The 27,715-nt window shown below is 37.0% G+C and overlaps 1 protein-coding gene across 4 annotated transcripts in view; it reads right to left on the bottom strand.

The window, feature by feature from the left end:
- The window catches only part of LOC108031991 (tyrosine-protein phosphatase 10D), a 54,719-nt gene that overhangs the window by 25,444 nt on the left and 1,560 nt on the right, over window positions 1–27,715 (bottom strand). For all 4 annotated transcript variants that reach the window (XM_050890544.1, XM_050890543.1, XM_017105904.3 and 1 more), the window contains exon 2: window positions 27,201–27,602. In XM_050890544.1, coding sequence (XP_050746501.1) covers window positions 27,201–27,314 — 114 coding nt within the window. In that variant the 5' untranslated portion in view covers window positions 27,315–27,602. The remainder of the gene's footprint in view (window positions 1–27,200; window positions 27,603–27,715) is intronic.

Below are 27,715 nucleotides of genomic sequence, written 5' to 3'. Positions count from 1 at the left end.
GGAGGGAAAGGGATGGCATGTCTGGGCGCAGTTTGCCTGTACGAGTATGCGTGTGTGAGTGAGCATTGAAAGTTCCCGTTACACAGACGAGGCGCCATCTTGATAATTGCTTAATACAGGATACAGGTGAGACAGGTGGGCGGTGGGAAAAGGACGCCCTGGAGATCTCGGGAAACACAACCACCAAAACTATTTAGATTTCATCACGCAACACAAGTATGTTGTTAATCCGTGTATATTTAAAATACATAGATGTCATTATGTTAAATTATGATTATATTTGAAACAGGCTTGTATATAGATGGGAATAATTGGGAATGGAACACCGTGGAGATCTCCGGGTATAAACCCTTCAAAACTCGTTAGATTTCGTTACGAAAATAAATAGAATGTCGATTATCTATTTATATTTAAAATCAAGTAAAATTATGTTAATGCTTGCTCTATATGCTCTATGTACATATATGGATCGGAATATTTGGGAAAGGAACACCCAGAGTATCTCATGAATTAAAAGCATCACAACTACTCAGTTTTATTTAAGTATACTTTTAATACATAGACATATATTATTAAGTATAATATTTGACAAGTCTTTAATGTTATAAAAAATAATATTTGAAACTGGTTTTAAATTGATGGACTTGGATGGTAATTTATTTTTAAATGCTATAAATAATTAACAATTATCAGAAAGCCAAGATATTTTTCAAGTGGGTATTTTCGCTTTTTACTTTATGATAATTTTACGCTTTCAACACCTCGCCCTTACCTTTCCCCACTTATCTCTCACACATATCGAATGTGTTATGTAAATTGAAAAGCCAGGAGAGAAATTGTCAAGTACTCATTGTTCTTCTTGTTGTATTTGTATGCCCACAGTAAGTGCAAAATTATGTACGACAATATACAGACATATGCATTTAAGTTTAATTTTAATCAACAAGAATTCAATGTTGTATATTTTATTTAACAAGTTTGCATATTAATTTGTATATTTATGTATATTATAGGTATGATATCACATTCATAGCACGGTATTCTTCTCTCCCATTTAATATTCAGCTTTCAGAAGCTCAACAATTTTACAATAATTATTATTAAAAGTTATTTCGCCAGCTGCCACGAAAGTTAATATCAATCTTTATTTTTCTGCCTGTCAATGAAAATGGGAATTTAATAAGCCGACTTGAAATGTTTATTAAAATTTCCGCACATTCTCCGCGCCGATAACACTTTAAAACCCTTTTAGCCACCGCCATGAAAGTTTGTGCTGCAGATTGCATAAATTATGTTTTAAATGAGGGGAGAAACTGTGTGGATGGTCTGCAGTTAGCTTCCCTGATATGCAAAATCATAATAATGAATGCAAGAAAGGAAAATCAATATTTATGCCAAGACAGAGGAGGCAACAGTTTTCCACTGCCAATTCTCCTTGGACTCCTCTCATTTTTTCTCCAACTTTTTTGCGACCAACTTTTGCAGTGAATATTATTTCTCGCTTGGCCATTTTCTTGGGTGCCCAACGATGCGTTTCCTCCTGGCTAGGGATACAAATGAAAATGGCTCCTTGAGGGAACTCCAAACTGGCCTTTTGAAGAGGAAAACAAAACATATTTTGTGCATTCTAGTGTAAAACTCATAAATGGCTGCCATAAATCAGTGCTGGGCATATTGTTTGGTCCATAAAAAAATCATAAGCACATATTTGTCAAGTCAAATATTTTTTTAAAATATATTAAATATATTATATATATTAATAATAAATAAATAAATAAATAATTCGGGTCTTGAATTCATATATATATACCTATAATATTTTCAGCAAAGTTACCTAACATTTTGACAACAGCTAATTAACAAAGATCAGCAAAAAATGTTGATAAATGAGTTATGCAACACGAAATCAATAAATTAGCATTATTAATGGGCCGTGTCGAATGTGCCCATCGCGGGGAATTAACCTTAATGTGACTTTTGTATCTTGTATCTTGTATCGTGTGCTTCCTAAGGCTTTTCTTTCGATTTCGGATTTGGCTCTTGGCCCCTTTGACATTTTGCCAATGCAAAGCTTTCTCCGCACGCTTTTTGGCCATGTCAAATGTCAGTTAGGATTTTCCCCATAGCCAGGGACAACGGGGCTGGGCAGATCGTTAGACGTTAACCCACTTTCCGGCGCCGAAGAAAAAGAACTTGGAATTGGTTTATTTTAATTCCTTATCAGTTGGCTATGAAATATTTATTTAACTACCTATCAGTTTGAGACCCCGTTTTTTTTTAAATTCTGTGATTTAGGTTGATTCCTGTTTTACTTCGGTGTAAAGTCGGACTTTCTCAATTAAGTGGCGAGTGCATTTAATCCTAATTAAAAGTTTTAGCATTGCGACATGCAGAATTTTAATTAAACGACTTCGACTTGCACTCTGGCTTCGCATTTGGATTTGGATGCGGATTTGCGCAGCCACTTGCTTTCTGCACGTTTTTGCCATTTTAGCATGTGCAGCGAGACGTGGCAAGGCCTTAGCCCCAATTCAGCTGGCTGAACTCAATCCTTAAAGGATTTAAGGCGGGCACGAGCTGCGAGGCAATCGCTTCTTAGCCCAGTTGGCTAAATCCTGGCAGATTGGACTCGCTGATTCTCAAATTTCCCATTTTTCTGCCACCTTTCCCGCAGAAAATTCGGTCATTTGTTGATTAAACACACACCAACTGAGGCAAAAGTGTGTCACACTTGTAATTAAAAAAGCAAACTTTGTGGCCCCCCAAAAAAAAGCATTATTTCGTACTCCCTCCCCAGTTTTGGCCTAAAAACATTGTAATGAAAGCAACTTATTCCTCCATAAAAATTCGCACTGCCACAGTTTTATGTGCAGTTTTTTATGTGCAACTTCAAGATGGAATGACAAATGAATGTGGCCCAACCACAAAAAAGCCACACAATGTTGATCGAGTTTGTAGTTTAACCGACAGCTGCAGCATTTTCGCCAGAACTTAACCTGTCGGTTACACTTCTGGCACCATCGCCATGAAAGGAAATGTGCGAAATGAATTTTTGTAGACCTCAGACGCGGTAATTGAGCCACGCCCACTGGGGCATTAACGCCTCCGCCATACAACACCGAAGAGCAACATTTTAAGCAACATAAATATTTACGCAGAAATAGAAGAGCCAACAAAAACGCAGCATAAAAGAGAGTGAAACTAAATGGGGGGTGGTGGTGGGGGGAAAACCATAGGAAAATTCAAAAACTCCATTGGGGGCGGAGGTGCCTCTATAAGGCCCAAACTAAACTGGGCTAGGCACCATCTAGATGAATGGCACAGGGCGGAGTGGCAGTGGGTAGGGTATACTGCGAGGATGCACTGGAAAAAATGAGGAAAAGAACATTTTGGGCAGCCGAAAAGACTTACATCATATTCCTACCTTATGGGAAACTAAAAGTAGGTTTAATATATAAAAGCCTTATGGAAATAAGAAAAATAAACAAGATGTTAGTACCTATATTATTCTTGAAATTGATATTTTAAGAACCCTTAAACTTTATAAATAATAGTCCTGAGAAATCAGATCTTATGTAGTATTATAGTAAACTTAAACAAGGGTTTCGAATCTAGAAATCTTATGGAAAACGAGAGTTTGAAGAGTTCATGAAATCTATATGTTAAGAACCCTAGTAGTAGATTGTTATAAACTAAAAGTAGTTTTCAAATCTAGAAATCCTTTGAAAAACGATAGCTTAAAGAGTTCTTGAAATGTATATTTGAAGAACACCCAAATTTTATAAATGATAGTCCTAAAAATCAAAGTTCTGATACTATTTTATATATTATAAATTATATTATGGAAAACGAGACTTAACTTTTTATTTTTTTTTTAAAAACCCTCAAACTTTATTATTTTTCCAGTGTACCCTAGCTTAGTTCTCGCTGGCGTTCGTTATGAGCCACCAGCCGCCGTCGACACTTGAAAGTGTCGCAAAGTTTTCTTTTTTAACGCTATTTTTCCCCATTTTTTCCTAGTTTGGCAAACATACAAACAAAGGAACAACAAAAGCTCAACCTGGCGTGCACCATTAATTGAAGTTTGTTGAACCAAAAGCTGTTTGCGAAGCCACAACCAGCGCACTACGTTCCATACTATAGATAGGTGCCCGACTTTCAATAGCGAACACAGTTTCAGCTGCTGATGGTTTTTGATGATGCCAAAAGATACACACTCTGAATATACATAGATGCGGGCAAACAAAGTATTCGCCTAGAAACGACAGCTTGAGGACCAATTTTCCGTGGTAAGCTACACCTTCCAGTGTTGGTAAATGTATTGAGAAGCGCTGGAGTGCACAAAAGTGCCAAAAGTTGAAGATTTCTTCGGCGAAAGCAAACTTTATGGCCAAGTTTCGGGGAAATTGCAAACTTTGGCTGATATTGCATGGGCACACATTGAAATGGCGGAAAAGCGGAAAATTTGTCGAGTGTCAAAATTAAAGAATACAGTTCCTGTGGCTGAAACTTTGAGGCGAACTTTTTAATTAAGAAAATAAAAGAAAGTTTCCGCTGCGAAGTTCAATTTGCAGTATTGAAAGTGTCATAAAATGTTATATTAATGGTTAGAAAGTATTTTTATGACTCTTCAATTTTGTGCTGACCTAGAAGTCGTTGGTAAACCAATGACAATATCCAGAGGAATTAGGCATCGCGGTTTTCCGGTGAACCGCAAATGTACTTCAAGTACTTTAATGCTCGAGTGCTCTAGCATTTGCTCTTTGAAAGGTTTTCCCCTCGCCCCATTCCGGGGTTTTCCAGCGATTTCACTTAGCATGAAACCCAAACCGCAAAACTCAAGTACGCAGAGGAAATATCTATCTTTGTGTGGGATATGCATACGGTTGTACCTACATACATGTATCCTACTGTGTATATACAAGGCGAAAGCAGGGCGCGTCTGTTGTCATGATGCAAGCTTCCAACTGCAGCACCCCTTGCCCTCTTCTTTTGTTATATTTTTCATTAATGATGTAATTTGGTGTCATTGTTATAAGCGGCAGCGACAACAAACTACAACAATGCATCGCATTTCCTACTTGACAGCGGCGTCAGTTTGCCATTGCATCAGTTTGCCAGTTTCACGGGAGTGCTGGTGTCTACACTCTACAAAACTAAACTTATAACTTAAATTAAATTAAGTTTGAGGTGCTAAGAAGGCAAGATGTAAGAAAGCAGTTGTGAAGGTGTGTAAAAGTATGCAGTGAAAAATAATCACTTAGGGAAGGTTTCTAAAAGTAGGCAACAATATATTTGGGGAACTCGTTTCAAAGAACAGAGAATAAAAGTATCAACAATAAAGTTGCATATTTTTAGACACCTCATAAATGATTTAAGAAGTCAGTGCAGTGAAAATGTAATCACTTATGGAAGGCTTCTTAAGATAAGCAACAATATATTCAAGGAGTTTATTCCGAAGAAATAATAAATAAATAAATGTATCAAAAATATCATTGCATACTTTTAGACGCCTCTATAAATGATTTCAAACCCCAAGAGCTTTCTGCTTTTGTCACATTTATCTTAATACCAGCCAAAACCAACGAGATATCTCAATTTTCTTTCTCTGCAGCAAAACACAATGGCAATGGGGAAATTACAGCAGGCTGGCCCGCCCTTCTTGGTGCTGAAATTCAAATTAATTAACATTTTGCTGCTCTCATTTTGCAGCAGCGGCTGGAACAGCAGCAGGAACTGCAGGATTAGGCAGTAACTTACGGCAGCTGTGCGGCAATTTGCATTTGCCAAACTCCGAAATGAAGAAACAGCAGCAGAATATTAAAAGATACACAGTCGGAGGGAAGTAGGGATAGGAAAAGAGAGAGCTTGCCTTCCCGCCTCTGCCAAGTTTAATTCTCTAAGCCAGAAAATTATTGTGAAAAAGGTTGGAATTTGAAAACGGAATCGATTGAAAATGTGTATCTTTAAATCATTTTTAAGTGCTCTTACAAGTATGCGATTTGAAATCAATCAATTTAATTCTTATAAATACCAATTTACTAAATCTATTGTAAACGGAATCGCTTAAAAATCTTGAAGATTTTAAATCTTTTTTTAAACTCTCCTACAAGTATGCAACAATTTTTCAAGTGATTTCAAATCGCTAGGATCAATTCCTTTGATAAATACCTATTCATTAAATCTATTGTACACTTTACAGAAAATAACTATGAAACTCTCTACCCAAATGGTGTTGTCTGGACTCTTTCCGGCCACCCCACCCCAAAGATTTTCCTGGAGCTCCCTTTAAATATTTGCAAACGAAGGCTCGGCGTAATCCTAGATGAAAATCAGCATGCTTTTCCTTTGTGGATGGCGTGTGGGCTGTAAGCTTTTGTTTTGTTTACTTTCGAGGCCGCAGGCGGTGGAAATATTTGAGCAAACAATTTCTGGTTAATAGGGAAATGGGAAATGTAGGGGCCAAGAAAATAGGAGCCGGAATAATGGGGATACGGAATACGGTGGGTGAAGCGAAGGCGTCGAAATGTTATGGGGAGGAAAATGGCTTTTGGCTATGGGCCACCTGTATACATACGTACCTTCGTACACATTCCCATCCTTTCAAGGACATTATGGCAGATTCAGCACCACAAATCAACGTCGTCTCTTCTCCATTTCCACTCGCATTTCCCCATTTATTCTTATCCATGTGCCGCCCATTGTTTCGCTTTCCCCCCAAGACCTCCAACTCCTTTTTCTGCATCTTTGCACTCAGCTTTTTCCGGTTTTTCATCGTTTCCTTGCGTTTTTCAACTGCACATTTTTTTGATCACATCCTTAAGCAAGAAAAATGGGCGTGTGCTGCACATAAATTTGCATTTTTTTCAAAGGAAATTTGCCATTTTAATTTGCCTAATTTACTGCAAAAAATCGCAAACAAATCCCTTTTTTCGTACCCTTCATAAGAACTCCTCGTTTTTCGCATTCTCCCTTCATTTCCTCGTTATTTTCCTCGCTTTTTTATTACGTCTTATCCCATGACATTTTATGGCCATCAAAATCGCATAAGACGTCAAAGAAATAAAAAGCCAGAGAGTGGGCAAAAAGAAAGTTTGCCCATAAAAAGGGTTGAAAGGGGGAGGGCGAGAATGTCTACTGCGAATTTAATGAATTGATTGATTGATAGAATGATTAATAGGTTGGCAGGGTGGCCATAGGATGGATATCAATGAATGTTTGAAACTCTAATGTTTGACCATGAGCACATTAAATCAGGCAAATGGATGTGTTAAAGGGAATCTTTAAGATGGTTTAATAGTATTAATATCTGTAGTGTAGGTTTTTGATCTATAATAAAAGGTTCAAGCAGTTAAGTGATAAAATATTTTTTCGCATTTAGTCGAAGTTCATAAAAGTAGGCAAAATAATATCTACATTTTTACATAAAAGTAGGCAACAATAACAAGACCTAAAATAATATCTAAATATTTTACCTTTTCTGAAATGTTTAAAAATATAAATCATCAAAAATGGTAGGCATATTGAATCGAAGCCCATGAAAATAGGCAACAAAGAAATGAAAAGCCTTTATTTTATAATTTTAAGTAGAACTGTCTAGGAACTTTACTCAATTCCCAATGTAAATAGCATGTCCTTCTTGGAACATTATTCAACTCCTCTAAATAATCAAATTAGCCAGTGTTGTGATACCCCAAAAGCAACCCCAGAAATCAGTGAGCTAAATTGAATTAAATGCAGACAGGAGGAGCTGCGTCCTTTCCCCTACTCGTTTGTTTTAAAAATCTATGCAAAATTCAAAAGGAAAATCCGGGCAGAAAGGAAACTTTCACTGCCTGAACGGAATATGAATATTTCCGGCTTTAATGTTATTATACACAGAAGTTCGGTCTGTTCATCATCAGGAACTTTACGGTTGGCAAAAGTTTCATTTCAATGAGGCGGCCACACAAAAAATCCCTTTTTCTTCGCAAAAGATTTGTGCAAACAATTTTCAGCCACAAAGTGTGTGTCTGCACATACATAAATTGCTGCCAGTGTGTGGGTGTTTGTTTGTGTGTATGTGTCATGTGTGTGTGTGCACTTGTGTGAGAGTGTTTACAAATGTGTTTGCCCTGTAGCCATTTCAGGATCCGCTCCTTTTTCCACTTTTCCCGGGAACCTTTTTCCCCTGGCGTTTTGTTTACGGTTACAAAGCGCTGCCTGAAAGTGAAGCCAGGGAAATACAGTAGGCACTCAATAGCTAGTACAGTAGAATTTTCCATCTTTAGTTGCTTGAAAACTTTTGTCTATCATAATTCCTGGCCCTTTTGCGCTCGAACCACCATTATTTTTATTTTAATTAAATAAGTGTTTAAACTTTTCTTTTTTATTTATAACAAAGCTGGTCAAAAACAATTAGGTAAATTAAGTAAATTTTACATCAGAATATGTAAAATACTTCTACAAATAAAATTAGCTAATATATTTCCCTACCAACAAATAAAATACAACCATAAATTATTTACTGTACTCGCTCGTCCTTTTCCGCACTTTCTCCGCTTGAGTTTCTCCAGGGGGAATACCCTAAAAAAATAAAGGCACTCTCTCGGTTGCCGGCAAAATCTTGGAATGCCGTGCAGACAAATTCAATTTGTTTTCTCCTACAAAATGTTTCTTTCAACGAGGAGGGTAAAAGTGGGCGGAAAAAAAGTGGGAGAGTTCGAGTGGGAGTGGCAGCTGGACGACCAACTATGCGAAAACGGAAGCTGCACAAAAAGCCGACAAAAAAAGTACAACAAAAAAGCTGAGAAAGCAAATGTCGTGCCAATTTGCACAGTGAGTTGAGTTAGGTATTCCAATATTTTAAAAATAGTTTGTTAATATAGGAAGAGAATTTTATTTAATGAAAATATGATAGGAAATAAGAAGAATTTGTTTTTTATATTATAAGTAAAATGTTTAATTTTAAGGTTATATTTACGTTTCTAAATTAAAAATTGACAGTTAATATACCAAATATATTTAAGTATCAGTATTTAGTTAGTATTCTTTTAGATTATTGCTTTAAAAAGAAGGTGCTGCCACTGTGCCAGGGTTGCCAGGCACGTATAAAAGGTCTAATGTCTCGTTCTTAAATTTTGACTTTCAAAGGAAGATGCTCCCACAGTGCCAGGGTTGCCAGGCAACCGAAAAAAGAAGGGAAATATTAAATGAGCATTACAACTATGTATTCTTCAACCGGAACCGGCAAACTTTTTTTTGTGATTTCATTTTTTTTCCCCAAAGTTACAACAACAGAGAAAAGTCTCGTCTGCGGGGAGGAACGAAAAGAACAACAAATGCAGACAACAAAAGCCACAATGAACAGAAAAAGCTTAATAAAAGGGAATAGAGAAAATCAATATATTTCGGCAGATACACACACACACACAGACAGACAGAGTGTTCCTGTTAGGAGTTGCCGGCAAAACTTTCGTATACGTATACGCCATGTGGTACAGTCCGGGAGCAGCGAAGGAGCGAAGGAGAGGGCGAGACGCCGGAAGAAAGAGCCGGCGAACGGTCGAGGGAGGGAGAGGGCACGATTGTTGCGCAGTAAATGCCGTTAGATAAATGCGAATACAGCGGCGAAAATTTGAATTTCCATGAATGAACAGAGAAAAAGTGCGTGCGAGAGAGACGGGGCGAGACATCATTCAGAAGTCTTGTGTTTTCGGTTAGTTTCCCTTGTTTTTCCCCCACTTCCGCTTGCATCCCGTATTTATTTACATGTGATTGTTTGCATCTCTGTGCGTTTTTCATGGATATTTCCATCTGACCCACTTGTTAAATCCCACAAAAATTCATTGATTAATTCCGACCACCTTTGCTGTCTTCTTTGGGTCTCGTCTGTGATTTATACATTTTTTTCCCGGGAAAAAATGTGTTTTTTTGTTAGCAAATATTATTATATTTGCTATTTTTTAATATTTTTAATCATAATATATTTTAAACACGTTTCTATAAGTAATGTTCTTTTGAAAATAAATGTCCTAATGAATTTTTCATAAATATATATTCAATATTTCTATATTCAAATTCAACTTCGAATAAAATTCTTATAAAAATAAATATACCTAGAAATTTGTTATATTCAAATTGAACAACCTCTGAAATTTGCATCATAAATTTCATTTCATATCACACTCTTCTGCAATATTCACCTGTTTTTTCTCATCTCTTTCAGGGAATTTAATTCATCCAAGCTAATGACAGGTTCTGCCAAAAATATCGCCTCTCGCAAGGCTATAAAGTTACTCTTTCCTTTTTGGCTTTTCCATTTGGCCAACAAAATGACTCGCTTTGGAAAATGTTAAATCAAGCGTTACTGATGCAATTAAAAGGCCAAAGGGCGGACGAGGAAATGGACAGAAGGGATATGCCCCAAAGGCCAAACGGGACAACACGAGGAGTGAAAGTGGAAAGTGGCAAAGGGAACAGAAAATCAGTCCTTCACAGCAAACTGCATGTAATTGCATGGAAAATTAGCTGTGACACCGGGTGAAGGCAGGAAAACGGGGTATTGACAGGGACCAAAGAGGCGATTTCCACCAGTTAATGAAGTCCAACTGGGAGTCGCACTCAGACAGGTAATTTGATTTCGGTTCATGCATAGTTCAGTTTATTTGCCCGCATAGGTCGCACAACGATCAATATGTTCTATACGGCCTGGCGCAATCTCCTTTGGAAATCCCCACCTTTCCATATGTCACACAATACCAACACCCCCCTACCCAAAACAAGAGGAAAACAATTCCCTTTTTTGCTACTTCAGCTCTTTTTTGCCCTCCCATACACTTTCCCCACTTTTCCTCGGCATTTTCCATTCGTCTGTGGCGGAAATGTTGGCAGGCTACAAAAAAGAAAGACAGCAACCGAAAGTGAGACAGATGCAATTTACCGGAGCACAATGGATGAGGTGAGCATTAATGCACAAATGCGACACCTGGCGCCGGGAAATTGCTAGGAAGCGACTAGTACGGAAATGAAATTGTGATCTATTGTTGCAGGCACAATTCCTGAAAGCTTTCTCCGCCTGTCAATGCAAACAAACTTAAAACAAGTTTCAAATCTACCAAACTAGTGGATAATTGTCTAGAGACAAGTATGCATACGTTTAATTGGCGCCCAACGAGGGACTTTGTTCACTATCAATGGGATTTGACTATTTTTGACTTCAATTTATTTCACGTACTACTGTTAATTGTAATGTTTATAACACCCTAACTGACTGCTAGGCGATAACAAGTATTTCAAATAAAATCACCAAAAACCAAGTAATAAATTCTAGTCACCACTTCTCATATATATGTGCTTCCTCAAACATCGCAATTTCATTTCCTTTTCGCAAACAAATCTTAGCAGACTATCAATCAATGCGAATCACATGGGGGAATGCAATGATAACAACACGCAGCAACGCAATTCAACAACAATACCCGAGAACAACACCAATGGCATTCAACAATGACGGTGTGACAGCTGTCAAAGCAGACGATAAAATCAACGTTAACAGAAGCTGACTCAAAAAGGGGGTAGATGGAGGGTGGAATTGGAGAAGGTGCTCTTCACAAGGGCTTTCTTTGCTGTCACTTTAGTAATCTTGAATCCCATACCTCTATAAGTTAAATTAAAGTTATAACCCAAAAAAGTTTAAATTATCACTTGGAAGCATTGTAATTATTTTTTCCATCATAAACAACAATTTAACGATTGTACCTAAATGCAATATTTATTTCCCTGTATAACTTAAAGAATTAAGAGCTAACAAAAGCCAACAAAAAATTTAAAGCCTTGTCGCTTATGCAATTAACTTATCCAACGTATATCAATCATATTGCTGATTACACGGGGTTTATCAACCCTTAATTAATTGAAACTCAATGGCACATCTCGCGTGGAAGTGCATCCATCTTCATCAAATGTATATCCATCGAAAAATCATTTACCATTAATTATTCCGTGCATTTTTGCCCTCCAAACATTTTGAGCCCTGTCTGGCAATTTTTATAACCTTCTCTGAATGAAATAAACCTGCGTACCAACCACAAAAGCAACAACAAACAGCCAAAGCTCAAGCCTTAGGCAACTATTTCCCCCTGTTGAACGGAAATTAAGGGATAAAGTGGGGGAGTTGTTGAAGAAGAGTATCCCCTTTGCTGAGAAATCCTCTAGAAATTAGACAGTTTTTCGTTGGGGGTTCAGGGCTGGCAAAGCTGGTCAGAAGCACTTTCCATCGTCATAGCGACAACAAATGCTCATTGCTCCCATCATCATCATCATCTGAAGCGACAGCTTGGCGGGGTGGCAGACCTATAAGGGGGATGGTATCCCGGCAAGAAACGGGGTGTCTGCATAAAGTTGCGTTTAAACGGATTTCTTCACATCTCAGCCGGCCAAGGCAGGGAATTCAATTTAATTTATCAGGCGGGAAAGTAAAAGTCGCAAGAAATAAAATGCCTACACGAGGGGAAAAGTCCACTTAATATAAAGTCCTCATTAAAGATTATGGGGCGTATGAAATAAAATGACTGAATGAATACGATTTTTTTATAAATATATATGCATTTAACATAAAAAATTAAATGATTATTGCTTGTCACAATTCAAAAATAAAAGCATATTTAGTAAAATTTAAGTGCAAGGAATTTTCTCTCTCTGTGACGTCTACCAACCCTCAAAAAGTGTTGGCAAGCGCTGGCGAATTACTTAAAAAGCAGGAAAATTGTCTTGTTCTTGGCGTATTTCTATTTTTCCCTGGCTCCAAAGCAAATGCAATTAATCATTTTGCTTTTAGCGTTGACTTGAAAGTATTTTAATGCTCAACAGGGTGCACTTGAAAATGTTTGAGGCTTTTGTGAGGGGTTGAGGTTTTCCATGCCCGAATTTGTTGACAATTAAGTGTAACCACTTCGAATTCCGGCTTATAAATCCATTTGTCCCCTGACTGGTCAAAGTTAAACACAACACGAAGAATAGCCAATGTGGTGACCCCGACAAACCGGAATATTTCGTTTTAATCATGTGTGCGTGTCCTGTCATCTAATTAGGCTAATTTGCATAAAGCCCATCCATTTTTCTGATCACCCATCCATCCATCCATCTATCTGCATATCTGCATCCCTTTTGTCGGCGTTGACCTTTTGGCTTTCCGACACATTGGACAAGGGAATTCCATTTCAGTTTGCGGTCAGTGCATCTAATTCTTCTCTGGGGTTGCATGCAACTCGTTACCATACCTCACCCATCATCTATTATCTGCACCCCGTTTGATTTGTTTATTTTAAGCTCGACGTGTGGGGGCGATTGGGAAACGCTTTAAATTGCCTTTTGATTAAGTTAGCATGTGGGCGAGGAAAAGAGCTACAAGTGAGTTATAAAATTAACTAGGAAATTATCAAATTAGGGAGGCAATATTCGCATGTATATTTAATGGGCCATTTTTATTGTTAAACTTCTTATACATTTTCCCTTTGGAAATTATATTGATAGTCTGCTTGTATTGCATGATTGTTTTACTCTGGGAACATTGGTAATGGAGAGGTTATTCCAAAATAAGAATATAGGAACGTGAAACAACATTGCATAACAGTCATGTTAACCTCTAAAATTCCATGCCATTATTATTAAACTTCTTAAAATGAGATTGTTAACCGTTTATGAATTAACAGAACGGAATTAACATTTAACATTTTCTAAACCATTAATAAACTTTTTGTTTCTCCAGTCATTTAGGAAAAATAGAAACAACTATTATTTTTATTATTCCCTACTTTCCTTTTGTACATTAACTCCGTTCATTAACTTTCGTACTTTTCTTCGCTTCTTGCAAACAATTTCTCTGCCTTCTTATAATTAATTTCTTCTCTCGTTCCCCAGTTCTTTCTCTCTCCCATTGAGGAAATGGAGCTGTTCATTAGGAGCGGATCTATTACAAGAAATCCTTTCCCCATTAACTTTTCCTTAAACACAATTTAATCTCTATCCATCTCACTCAGGCCCCATCTACTCTCTCGCTTGCTCTTCCTCTAATTGCAATGCCTTTGTCAGGGCCAATTGGTGTTCCACTTAGCACCTCTGCAAGTGAGGGAAAGAGATCGAGTGGCACGGGGAATGGGACGGACGGAATGAAACAAAAAACAAAAATTAACTGAAAACGCATAGAAGAGAACAGAATGGAAATAAATTTGCTGTTGTGCGAGTTGAAGGACAGAGGCAATGTGGCTTACACTGAGAGAAAGCAAAAGTTTGATAGAGCTAATATATTAATATTATAATATAATATTTAAAATGTAATTAACCACAGAGAACCCGGCAAAAAAATGAAAATTAACCAACATAAATATAATTCTTTAGAGCCTAAACTAAGACTTTTTTAAGCTTTTAATAAACTTATGTCATAATCAAGGTAATATGACCCAAAAAATCTAAAAAATTAAGTTTTTTTTTCTGTGTTTCCGCCCAAGCAGCGCACCAGCAGAAGCTGCAGCCGAGGCAGAAGCATTTAAAAAGCGGAAATCAGGCAGACGGCATAAATAAACCGCATAGAGCCCCACACACACATGCACACCCAGAGACGTAATGCTGGTAGGTGTGCTAAAAAGAGACGGCCACAATGGAGTGCGAAAGAGAGGTCGCAGTTGCCTGGTGCAGACAGATAAACCAGAAAGCTTTGTCTTAGCTTTGTGGGCTCCACTCTTCCTCGACCCTCTTCCTTTTCCGGGGGGCTGTCAGGGGTTAAGACCGACCCTGGCATCAGAACCCCAACCGGCCCCTCTTCTAGTCCCTAGATCCCATATCTCACCGTCTACATCTCCATCCAGCTGTTTTAGTGCCAGGCTAAGCGGTTTTAAATGCATTCAAATGCAGAGTGTAAGTTTATGCAGGGCCAAGTGCATGAATAAATTTGGGTATGTCATTGATGCACCAAGAAAACAAAAGTGGCGCCCAACTCAAAAACAATTTCTTAAATTTTTGGAACCTAAAATATGATTTATCTTAATATTTTTATCAAAAGTCACCTATTTCTTACTACATTAAATAATCTTTCATAAGTTTCGAACCTCAAAAGTGATATCTCATAATATTTCCCCGTGAATGGCACTTCCTATCGTAAGTAACCTTTTCCTAACTACATAAAAAAATCTCAAGTATAATAGGGTGTACAAAAATATAAAAAAAACCTCAAGTATAAAAACTCTTTAAAAAAAATATTAGGAAACTATGTGGCGTATACAAATCCAATCTGAGCTTTGATTCAATTGTTAAAAAAATATATAAATAATTGCATACATATATATCCATACAATTCATAAGTCACAATTCCCCTGGAGTGTTTGCGACTTGTCTCGCCTTTGTCTTCATTTGACAATAAACCTGAATTATTTGCAACAATGAGATGGATTTCCCCCACTCTTGGCAATTTTCCTATATGCATATGCACATATGAACGATGTTCGTGTATATGTGTGGCTTGCCTAAGAGCATTATTACGACAAGTTGAGTGCTTTCAAGTGGCAACAGACCTAAACCCCGGATACTCCAGAATTTCTTCAATTTCTTTCAGTGGTGAGAGTTCACAGCGATGAATTTTCTTCTCTTTGGGGATTAGACATTGTCACCAAAGTGTGTGGGTGGTGGACGCCCATTATTCAGATGTATGTACGAACCTAAAATGATAAGAGGGAAACGAAATTGAATATGAAGTGTTACCATGCATTGAACATTAACTTTAGTTTCCACATGTTTTATGTATTTATAGGTATTATTAAGGAAACTTAACCTCAAATTAGGTTATATTTGGTTAAATACGATATTGAAGATACTTTGAAAGATACCATCTTTATAAAGTACTCAAAAGTTAAGAGATTAAAAAGGATGACAATGGGCCAAACGCAATAATTTGTTAGAAAACATCAAAGACTACCTACAGCTTACGTTCTGTTTATTCGGTAAAGGCCGGCAGCTGGGACAAAAGCTAAGCCATCCGACGGCTTAATCGAATGTCATGACCAACTGCAGCACAAATTGTTATTGCCTCATTATAAATAATCCAGACCCCCGGTCCAGAAGCACCCGTCCACCCGTCCACCCGCCCTGCCGCGTTTCCATGTTCTCCTACGCCGTCTGTCTCTGTGTAATTGCTCTAAGCGTTGTTAATGTCATTTGTTGTTGCCATACGATTTAACCCCTGGAACCCTAGGAACCCCAGAAACCCCGGCACCCCAGACACAAAAACTAGAGCACACAAATATCTCAATTTTCCGCTGGTGGTGGCAAAAGTTAGCACCAGAACATTGGACATCGCCAGGCATCGCCAGGCATCGGTAGAACCTGAGGCTGGAGTTTCTGGTGCAGCAATAAATTAGCATAAGCCCGACACGTAGCCCACCTTGTGACATAATGCCCAAAAGATGTTCCCAAAAAAATAATAGAGGGCTGGTTAGACCGCCACATATGTTGGCCTTTTCATTCGTCATCTGTGTCAGCCGGCTTTTTGGTGCCTTCAATCATTTTCCAACAGATGTTGAGGGACGTTTGATATGTTTGTTTTCCTTGGGCTTTTTTGGTTTTTCAGTCTTTGTGTTTAATTTTAGGCTTTCCAAAACAAACCAAAAATGAGCCCAAGTAGTCATCCATTAGGAGGCTAATTTGAGTCTCTTATAAACCCGGATATTTTGTGAAAGTATTATTATTTCCCAGAACATCCAAGCGTGGGCATAAAGTTTAATGTTTCCTTTAATTTTTAAATAAACTTTCCATCGCCTGAGGCGTTCTTCCAAAAATAAATTATGGACAACGCTATCTGTCTTCCTTCGTCCATTGTTCGCCATCTCAACTGTTAACAGGCTGAATGGCCAATCGAATGCCAATCGATAAATAATAAAGGCAGCCTGATCGAACCACCCCGGGACGCCTTCTCGCACCCCTTCGATTTCCATCATATCTGGTGCCCCCTTTTTTTACTTATTCCACCCTTGGGAAAAGCCGCGCGAGATGCGTACCAAAAAAGTGTTAAAAACGCATTCCGCAGAGGGAGAGAAGAGGAGGGCAAAATCTGCTTTGATTTCTCTCTTTGCATTGGGGTTTCCCTTGTACCCTCGAATTCTGGCCTATCAGACAATCGTAGGTGGGTAATACGTCAACAACTCATGATTTAATTTAAGAAAAAATATTATTTTGATCTGTAAATCCACAGAGTTTCTTAAAGCTCACTGATCGAATACTTTGTACAGGGTACACCCTCCTTCGATGCCATAAAAGACCTTTGCGTAATTTAGCTGTTTATTCCTTTTTCGTATCCGAAATTCCATAAAAAATGGCAATAAAATACTTTTCTAATGAAAAGGCAACTCGCACACACGTGTTGAACTGGCCATTAAGGGGACTTTATCCCCGAAAATTGCCAATGATCATTGAATCGCTAGTCGCTTTAATGTGCTGAGCACACTCCAAGAAACTCGATGAAAATATCGCTGATAACCAAACACACGCCAAGAAACTCGATCAAATATTTCTGGCACACACACGGTATCATATATTCACAGTTGACTTGAACCCGTTGCGAATTATGGCCATGTAAGCTGATTGCAGCGTTTAAGAAACGGCTTAAGGATGCACCTTCAATTTCCACGTGCAACAGAATGGAGCCACCCACAACCTTTCGCAAGTACTGACATAACTGTCAACAGTGGGTGCACTGACAAAAATATCGTTACTTTCAAAATAAATAAATAGTAAATGTAATGGTTGAAAACCGTTTTAAAAGAGGATGGTCAAGTTTTTAATGACTTTAAAATGTATATTGAATATTATAATAATAATAAATGAATTGAAGCCATTTTAGTGTGATAGTCAAGTGTAAATGAATTATTTCATCTATTTGATTTTAACTATAATAATAAAAACCTGTAGCATTAGAAGTGTTTCTATAAACTTTGTCTAAGACTCTAGAAAAAAAACTTGTGGCGCCCCCGGGTGGACGCGTACCACCAAACTTGTAAAAGACTTGACATATAGAACTTTTTTAAAAGTTTGTGATAATTTTCCCAGTGTTTGGCAAACTTGCGGCAAATTGAATTTGCAGGGAAGACGCTGTTGACTCCTCAGTGCACTTTAGCACGTAGTCCTAATGGCGGATGGGATGGCATGGGATTTGGGAGGTGGCAGGAGTTGCAAGTGGCGTATGGCGTATGTGTGCAGGGCAAAAAAGAATGGAAATGTTTATGCAAACAGTTTAAGTCACGAGTGAAGTTGGCAGCTTGGGGTGAGGCAAGTAGGTGGAAATGGAAACGGTGGCCACAGGTGTAGCCAGAGCCAACTGTGCGAAATGTTGCCATTTCCATGCTAAACGTTATTTAGCGTCTAGTTACATGCTCCACAAGCCCTGGAGCACATCCTCGGAATATTCCCACTTCCTTTTGCCGGCGCATAAAGCACCTCAATTATGGAGTCCATAGCCGAGTCTGGCGGGTGATTGGGTTACCAACGATGAATATGCAATGCACAGGAACTCGTTCATCCTTGGCATGTCCAATTTAACTTCGTTTCGCAGAGCCAAATCAGTTGCAGTGGTTGAAAGTTTTTTGTCACTCTAAAATGTAATTCGATTTGAAGTTTTTCGAAGGGAATTCGCACAGAAAAAGCGGGGTTCAATCATTGAGATTTTTTGTGTTTTAGGTTTAAGTGTAGATTTTCTTAGATATATTATTATATTTACTTGAAGATATCACTTTCATTTGAGAGCAAAAGACACTCCCGCTTTATTCGTTTATCGATGGCAAATAAATGTCTTTTGCTTTTATCTTCAATGCAGCCCCTCCTTCGACTAATTAAATTGATGGACCATGTGGAGTGGATTAACTTGCAACCCCGATTCGATTGAGTTTGAGGTTTCCGCATTCCGATTTCGAATCCCAATGCCAATGCCAATCCCAATTCGAATCCGAGTGCATGTAGTATATCCCAAGGTCAGAGAATTGTACGCACTCGAGCAGTTCCTCGGGGGTGGACAGTTTTTCTAGCCACCCTCGCTACATATTTGACGCTTCTTGAGCACGGGAAACTAAAACAGGAATAGAATAGAAGTGCGTTTCACAAAAGAGCACTGAAGAAAATTATACCCATTAGATTGTTACTTTATTTAATAATAACAAGTTGAAGTCTTTGGTTATTTTGGTGGCTAAAAATGATCTTATATAAAATTTACCACCAAGAACCTTTTTAAATATATACCTCTTTTTTTTACAGTGCACCAGCAGCAACAGCCACCAATAATTAAATCGACAAATGAATTCACACCCTTCGAACGACATGAGCATGGAACCCGACTAAATTACGATCGTGCTGGCCAAACAGTTTTTCTAGAGGGAGTTTTCGGCTTTCCCCCATTCTGGAGGGTTGACGAATTTCAGAAATTTCAAGGCCAATGACATCGGTCACTCTTTCCGGCTATGGGAAATCATTGATGGGATCCGATTTGTCTTTTTATTCATTCCTTTCCTGTTCTGATTCGATTTTTGGGTGGATTTGTTTGATTCCAGTTGGCTTCATTACTATGTATGTGTGTATGTATCCTTATGGAGGTGGTATATTTCGGATTCGAAATAATAGTTGAAGGAAATTAGTCACATTAGTCAAACTATAAGTATGAATACACTTTCGAAGTTGCTAGGAATTACAAATACCTTATTCAAAAAGTATTCCCCATTTCAAAATTATGGAAGCCGTTGTGACTTAAAATACTATTTTTGTTCCAAATTTTTTTTATAAATAGATAGTATTTTTTGTTTAAGGTATTATTTTTTTGTTAAAATAATTTAATATTATTTTTTTGTCTAAAAATTTAGTATTCTTTTTTTTGCTCCAAAATTAAATTAGTATTATTTTGTTCTAAAAATGTAGTATTATTTTTTGGTTCCAAAAATGTAGTATTATTTCTTGTTTCAAAATTGTAGTATTTTTTTTATACCAAAAATGTAGTATTATTTTTTTTTTTGAACAGATAGTATTTTACCTTTAAAGCTATATAAATGAGAAAGATTTTAAACCATTTTTGAAGTTATTTCAGGTGTTGAAGAATACGCACCCCTCTATATATATACCTTCTCCCCCAAATTAAAGACCAAGCTCTCCTCCCAGTATTCTCTAGTACCTCGAGCCACTTCTAGCGCCCAAATCACCTTATTTCCCCTGTCAAAATATAGAATAAAACAGACAACCTGTCAGTTTGGGCCAAGTGACAGGCGTCGGGCGAGGAACTATCCAATAAACTGATTGACAAGCCGGGAAAAGGAAAACTTTCTCGGCCATATGGAGGGATCCACTGGGCTCATAGGAATTTCGATGATTCCACAAGATTTTCAACTGGCTATAAAAACGTCAACGGACGGGGCGAAATGCGGGGCTCACAAATGAGCCGCAACTGGGGGGAAAATGGGGAAAACTCAGAGTGCGATTTCCCGGCCACCCTTTTGAAAATAAGTTCTCGCCTGCTCCTGCTGCATCTGCATCTGGTTTGCCCCTCCTAAATGCCTGCCCCGCCGCCTCCAGATGAAACAATTTACCAGCGCGCAGTCAATAAATTTCAATTAAGCAAACAGCCACTGCAAAACAACGCCCGCCCCCCATTTTCCATTGCATTTTCTCATTAGGTTTTTCTTGTTTTTATTATTTTCCCGTCTGCTTGTTGCTTTTGTTCATTTGGAATTGCGAATTCCTGTGTACAAACGGATCGGGATTTACGATGCAGGGCAGCGTATGCAAGTATCGATTTTAATTAATAAAAGTTGGGGTAATCATAAATGGAGTCGTTGAATATTAAAATGGGACTCAAAGAACAGAATTTAATATCGAGAGAAGAGTGTACTTATAAAGTCAAGGAATGAGAGCATTTTCAAACCATTATATTTAATATTATAATGATCATATAATACCTCCACATTACTTATTTTAAGGATTAGAAGTACATTATTGGGATTTCCCGAAATGAACAAAAATGTTATGTGTTTAATTTGCTGCCATAAAATGGATCAAACTTTATGCACCACCTAAGCCAGCCAGCCCATATGTTGTGATTATATTTTGGCCCACTTTTGGCCATTTGCACGATGCCATTTTATCGACCTTTGCCACAGAATACACAAGTAATTAGGGAGCAGACATTTCATGTAAGAAAGTTTTCGCATACAAAAATTATGACTTTCATAATGCTCAAGTGGCGGCAGGAACTAGTGCAGTCTCCTTCCGGCCCCCCATCCTGGGATAATGACTCCCCTCCGGGCGGAGGAAACCTCCCCGGCAATGAATCATGTCTACAGTAAGCTAAATATTAAGTGACTTCATATGGAACACACCCACCCACATGGGCATACAGACGCGGTCAAAGTAATAGCAGTTTGCAATTGATTTTGGGAAGGGGAATGTAAGTTATAAAACTAGGATTTTTGGTACTTAAAGGGGTTTTCTACTTAAAAATTAAGTTGCATTTAAGAATTTGCAATAAGTTAATATTTAATTTGGTATTTTTAACAATTATTATTTTATTTTTGATTTATAATAGAAAACTAAACGTTCAAAGTTATAAGAGTTAGCGATTGATTTAGGAAATGGGGAGGTATTATAACTAGTATTTTTGGTATTCGAAAAGTTGTTAAACTTTAAAATTAAATGGTTTATTAAACTAAACTTAAACTAAATATTAAGTGATTTTGTATAGATCATACCCACACTAATGAACATTCACAAGCCTTTAAAGTTATTGATGTACAGGATTCATTTTAAGAAGGGGTTAAATATGTTATAGAACTAGGATTTTTGGTATTCAAATAGTTTTTCTACTTTAAAATGATATAGCAATCTAAAATTTGCAAAAAGTAAATATTAAATAAAGTGTTTTCAACATTAATGATCATATATCGTCTTATAAAAATGCGTTTTATGTTGTTTTGGATATATATAATATATAACGAACCCATCACTACCATCCTCGCCGCCACTGTGCACACCTCGATATATGAATTTGGGACTGCGTTTTATATGGCCCGAGCTGGGCGGAAAAGTCACCCCTATATAGTGGGTGAAGTAGAACGAAAAACGCCTCACGGGAGCAAACGCCGTTAGAGCAATTTCGTTTTCGGTTCCTTTCGGCCTTTTGTTGCGGCACAATGAGGAGTTCTGAATGGCCCAAACACGCCCCCATCCCAAGGTTTCTTTCCTGTTTTTGCAATCAGAAACTATACTCGAAGGCAGGGAGGGTTTCCAAACGCCTCCCCCCGGGCATTAATCGATCATCGAAACGGAGTTCGAGTAGAAAATGGATCAAGTCGTAGGAACACTTTCCCTTGCGGAAAGCCACAGCATTTCCCTCTCTTTAATTTGCATTTTGATGTGGCATTTCCGGCATTTGACTCTATTTTCAGTATCTGTTTGATGTCTGGCAGCGAGACGAGGTTGCAACTCATCGAGAAATATTGCTGCGAGATATTTTTAAGACCCTGGCAAAAAGATCTGGCAAATATCAGACACCATGGGTCTCAAAGGAGTGGAGTTATAAAGGTGTATTGGGGCAGAGACCTGGGAACTTATAAACAAAATGCTTTATAATTCTGGGCTTTTAAGAATAGAGTTCCGCCAATACTAAAGCCAATCCCAACTAGTTCTCTGCGAAACCTTCACTTTTTTGCTGCATATCTAACTGACTCACTCGAGTTCCACCTATTAATCTCGAATAAGATCAATTAGTCATGACATCGGGGGGTTAATAAGCCCGAGCTGAGCTCGCCTAAATTGCTACTTAATTTATGCACATTTTCGAGTAGAATTCGGGCCAAAACAAAGGGGTTTCTTCGCTCAGAAGGGTGGGAACCCGAGGGTTTTTCGGTGTCAATTGCATGACAGTGCAGGGTTGCATTTAATTGCCATCCTGCACTGACTTCTTGCCACCTTCCCACTGGGTTCCTCCTCGAGCACTTCCTTCTGGCGAATGTCTGGCGTCTGGAGTTCCCCCATTTGAATGTTTTTGTTTCTGTTACGGTTGACACGTGTCCTGGACATGGAATGGGTGTGGTTTTCCACGGCGGAGTGCGGGAAAATCGGTTCCTATCTGCCCTGTGCATCTGCGACCTCGGGCCGGCACTTAATTGCCCAGCACTTCCTCTTCTTACTGGCATAATTGTTTTTAATTTTTTGTGTAATCCTCATTTCTTGCTCCATTTAAGATGAACTTCTTTGATATTAAACATGGCATATTTATTGTAAAAGCCATAGATGTCCAGCTCTCATAACTATAAATAAAGATTATATTATTGGTAAATAAATAAAAATAAAATTTATTGGTTAATTAACCACTTTTCTACTCTCATAATTCTAAATAACTATTATATTATTGGTAAAAACTTAGAAAAAAAACTACTTTATTATACATGGTATATTTCTCTTAATAGTCTTAGTTGTTCAACTCTCATAATTATAATAACCATTATTATACAGCTAGAAACCCACCTTGGAGTGTCAAATTTATTTCTCCATTGATTAAATAAATTTATTTAAATGATAACCACTTTCTCAAATGGCCTTAGTTATATGTAAGGTTTGTATTATTATACAAAAAACTACTTCAGACAGTTTAGTTTACTCCTCCGCCTATAAAATTAAGTCAATCGACTGTTAATCACTAGCATAAATCGCCAGATTCTTTATCAATTTAAACGGAAGAGCATATGCAATGAAAATACCTCTTGGCTGTGTTCTTGCATTAATGAACGCCTGTATGTACCTGTGTTTACTAACCCACTGAGACGTGACTTATGGCCACCAGCGGCGAAATAAGTTAAGATTGTATGTGACCGAATGGCGAATATTTCTGGCCATTTATCGGTGCCATGGAAAAACGACGGCCGGTGAAACAACATGAACCATTAAAAAACCAATTGAAATGTTCGACCGGGAAACAATGGCTTAGTTGTATTAAAAAATAGAATATATATACGTATATGTGGGGGAGCAGTAGCCGTTACGCGCCAACAATTTCGCTAAACAAATGAAAACAGACGAATAAAATTTGTCAATGTAAAATGCAACCAGAATCGAATTCGGAGCGGGTCGTGCCCACATCTAGAGTAAATAGCTACCAGTACTATCCAGTAAAAAATAAACAGATCGCCTTGAGTAGATTAAAGATAGTTGTACAAAACAAGATCTAATCAGAATTTAACGATTTGAGATTCCATATAACGATGTTATAATATGATTACTTTTTTATAATATTATCTAGCATATACAAATAGTTTCATGATGAAAACCTATTATAAGGAGTATTACAGCATTAAAAATACCATATGACTCAATAGTATTTATTTATTTTACTTTTACTATTTTACTACCAGTACTATCCAGTAAAAAATAAACAGATCGCTTTGAGTAAATTAAAGATAGTTGTACAAAACAAGATCAAGATATAACGATGTTATAATATGATTACTTTTTTATAATATTATCTAGCATATACAAATAGTTTCAAGATAAACCCTATTATAATATTATCTAGCAAATAAAAATAGTTTCCAGTTAATAGCCCATTATAAACAGTATTCAATGCTAGATATACCATATAAGGACTCAATACTATTTATTTATTTTACTATTGGTATTTTACTACCAGTACTACCCAGTAAAAAATAAACAGACTGCCTTGAGTAAAGGTAAAAGTAAGATATTTTCATGATAGAAGATCTAACTACTATGAATAAATTTTGTAATGCTATCTAGGATATAAAGATAGTTTCAAGATACAAGCCTATTATGAACAGTATTTACCTTTTTACATACCACAGAATCCCTCAATACTATTTATTTATTTTACTACTGGTATTTTACTACCATATAAACACCGCATACCAGTAAATACCATATAAGAATGTTATAATATGGTTAGATTATTATAACTAAGATCTAATCAACTATTTATATGTGGTATATATTAACGACCCAATACTAAATAAATAAAATTGCCTCAGAAAAGAATCGAAGTCTATGAGCCGATCCAATGTTTTGCAATCTTAGCTTTATGAAGATTGGATTCGTGCAAAACTGCGAAAGTCGAAAGCTAATTAGGAAAATTGCAAGTCTCGCCGATTACAACACAAAGTTGGATGCACAAATCGGGGATCGGTTATGCAATTATTATGCAAAACAGAAACCGAAACTAATACGGCACGAAATAACCATTAGAGATATACAGCAGGCGGGCTAATGGAGATAAGTAAAATCCATAAGAATATGATTGAATTCATTCATAATGATATTATCTTAAATATGGAAAACAATATAAAATCATATTATAATACATTTTAAACCCTATATCTTCAAACTATTTACTTATTTATAATTTTTCTGACTGTGATAATAGATTGGTTTCTTAAGAGGACATATATATTATATCATATCATATCATATTATATCATATCACATCATCTCATATCAAATAAGTCTCGCCTGCACCCGCCTTGAGATGCGAAATGCAAAATCTGGTTTGGTCATTGTCGTATTTCTGCCATGATTTGGATTTGTTTGTTGCTTCCTCAAGGCCTTCGATTGGGGGGAGTTGTTTGCTCTAGTACTCCGCACAGTGAGACAAATACATCCGCTGGAACAATAACGCAAGGCAAACAAGATGCGAAATAATTGAATTTAATTAACATGGGAAAAGACCAAAGACAAGAGGGAGGAAGATTTCCATGTGGGTGAGCCGATGGGGGTCACAAGTAAATAAATAAATAACTCTCGGCACTGTTTGCAGAATTCTGCTGCATTGATTGCCCTCAAGTGTTGAGGGTTAATTAAGTGCGGCATCGTTTTATAAAAATGTTGTCGCCAGATGGTAATGTTGGTTCCATTACTAAGGTTGCAGAATAGAAAGTAATATATAGAATATTGTTTTTTTAATTTTATTATAATGTTGGTGAACTCTCCTATTTCAGTTATTTGAGTATTTCTGAGTAGGTTTACAAATTCTAGATATCCTTACTTTTTTCTTTAACATACCATCAAATCTATATGATATGATATGAATCAAAATCACAAATTAAGTTACAACTGACTAAATGTATATAAGTTTTCTGTAGGTACATTATTTTCTATAATATTTATATCTTAGTTAAAGAAAAGTTATAGTACCATAGATCCTAACTTTGATCTTGAAGATAAAACAAAATAATATATGTACATCTTTATTTCTTAACTTTTTATGTTCATAAATGTTCATATCCTAGTAAAGAAAAGTTAGAGTTCGTTATATCTGATCTTAAATACTAAAGACATACTAATGAAAATAGAAGAGTTAGATATAAACAATTTCCTAAAAGTACCTTAGTAAATACTTATGAATACAAAGAGTATTATATTATTATACGTACAATATTTTTTGTAATCTTCTTATCCTTATTAAAAAAAAGTTATACCATAAATCTATATAGTTAAGTTACCATATTTCTTATTCTTGATCTTAAAGATAAAACCGCTTACTTATAAAAAAAAAGTAGTGTTGCATAGTAATTTTATTTTGGTAAAGAACTTCATAGTGGTATCTCAGTATTAATAACTACCCCCATATCGTTTTCTTATTATTCTTTTAAGAAAAGTTTTTTTCATTACATCAAATCATTGATCTTGAGTATAAGAACATATACTAAGGAATAAAAAGAGTTTAGGACAGTAAGTTATGAAAGAACTTCCTAGTGGTATCTCGTTATCAATAAGTCCCACCCATATTGTTTTTTATTCTTTAAAGAAAAGTTGTTCAATAGATCATATCATTGATCTTGAGTATAAGAACATATACTAATGAATAAAGATGGTTTTAGATAGTCAGTTGATCTTGAGTATAAGAACATATACTAAGGAATAAAGGGGGTTTAGGAAAGTAAGTTATGAAAGAACTTCCTAATGGTATGAAAGAACTTCCTAGTGGTATCTCGGTATCAATAAGTCCCCCTATTATTTTTTTTAATATTTAAACAAAAGTTGTTCAATAGATCATATCGTTGATCTTGATTATAAGAACACATACTAATGAATAAAGAGGGTTTGGGATAGTAAGTTTTGAAAGAACCCCTAGCCGTACCTCGGTACCTATAAAGCCACCCGCTACTGTGTTTTGGCCGTGTTCCTCGTCGTTCGCTTACCTTTAGAGTAAATGCTGCCAGAAATGCTAAGCTCCAGAGCCAGCAGAGTGGTGGGACGGCTTTTTGCCTTTTGAGTCGGATTCTAGTAGTGGCTTTGCTTAGCTGGTACAACATCTTGGGGCCGTCGTTTCGCTGTTTTCGCTGTTGTTTTCTGCTCCTGACTCTCTTTTGTTGTCTGGCTTGTTTTCTGTTAACTTGGCGATTTTGTGCGATTTTCGGACTGTGTATTTCGCTAGTTTCTTTCGATTTCGGGCATTTTCAGCGCGAGTTTAGTCTTTACTTTGATTAAATGCATTGTTTTCACAATTGTTTCGGCAGCGCGGTAAAATTTTTGTTTTCTTCTGGATCCAATGGGTTGAAATTGTGGTTTTTTAAAATTGATTAAGACATTTTACTTGTGATCTGCAAGAGGAAATAAACTATAAATAAGTGTGGCAGCGCGATCGCTAGAGGGAGAAGGGGCGATGCTGTTGCTGTCTCACTCTCTACCTGCTCTGCTCTTCCTCTTCCTCGAC

This window comes from Drosophila biarmipes, chromosome X (assembly GCF_025231255.1).
Source record: "Drosophila biarmipes strain raj3 chromosome X, RU_DBia_V1.1, whole genome shotgun sequence".
Classification (NCBI taxonomy): Eukaryota; Metazoa; Arthropoda; class Insecta; order Diptera; family Drosophilidae; genus Drosophila; species Drosophila biarmipes.
This window is presented reverse-complemented; position numbering and strand designations above follow the sequence as displayed.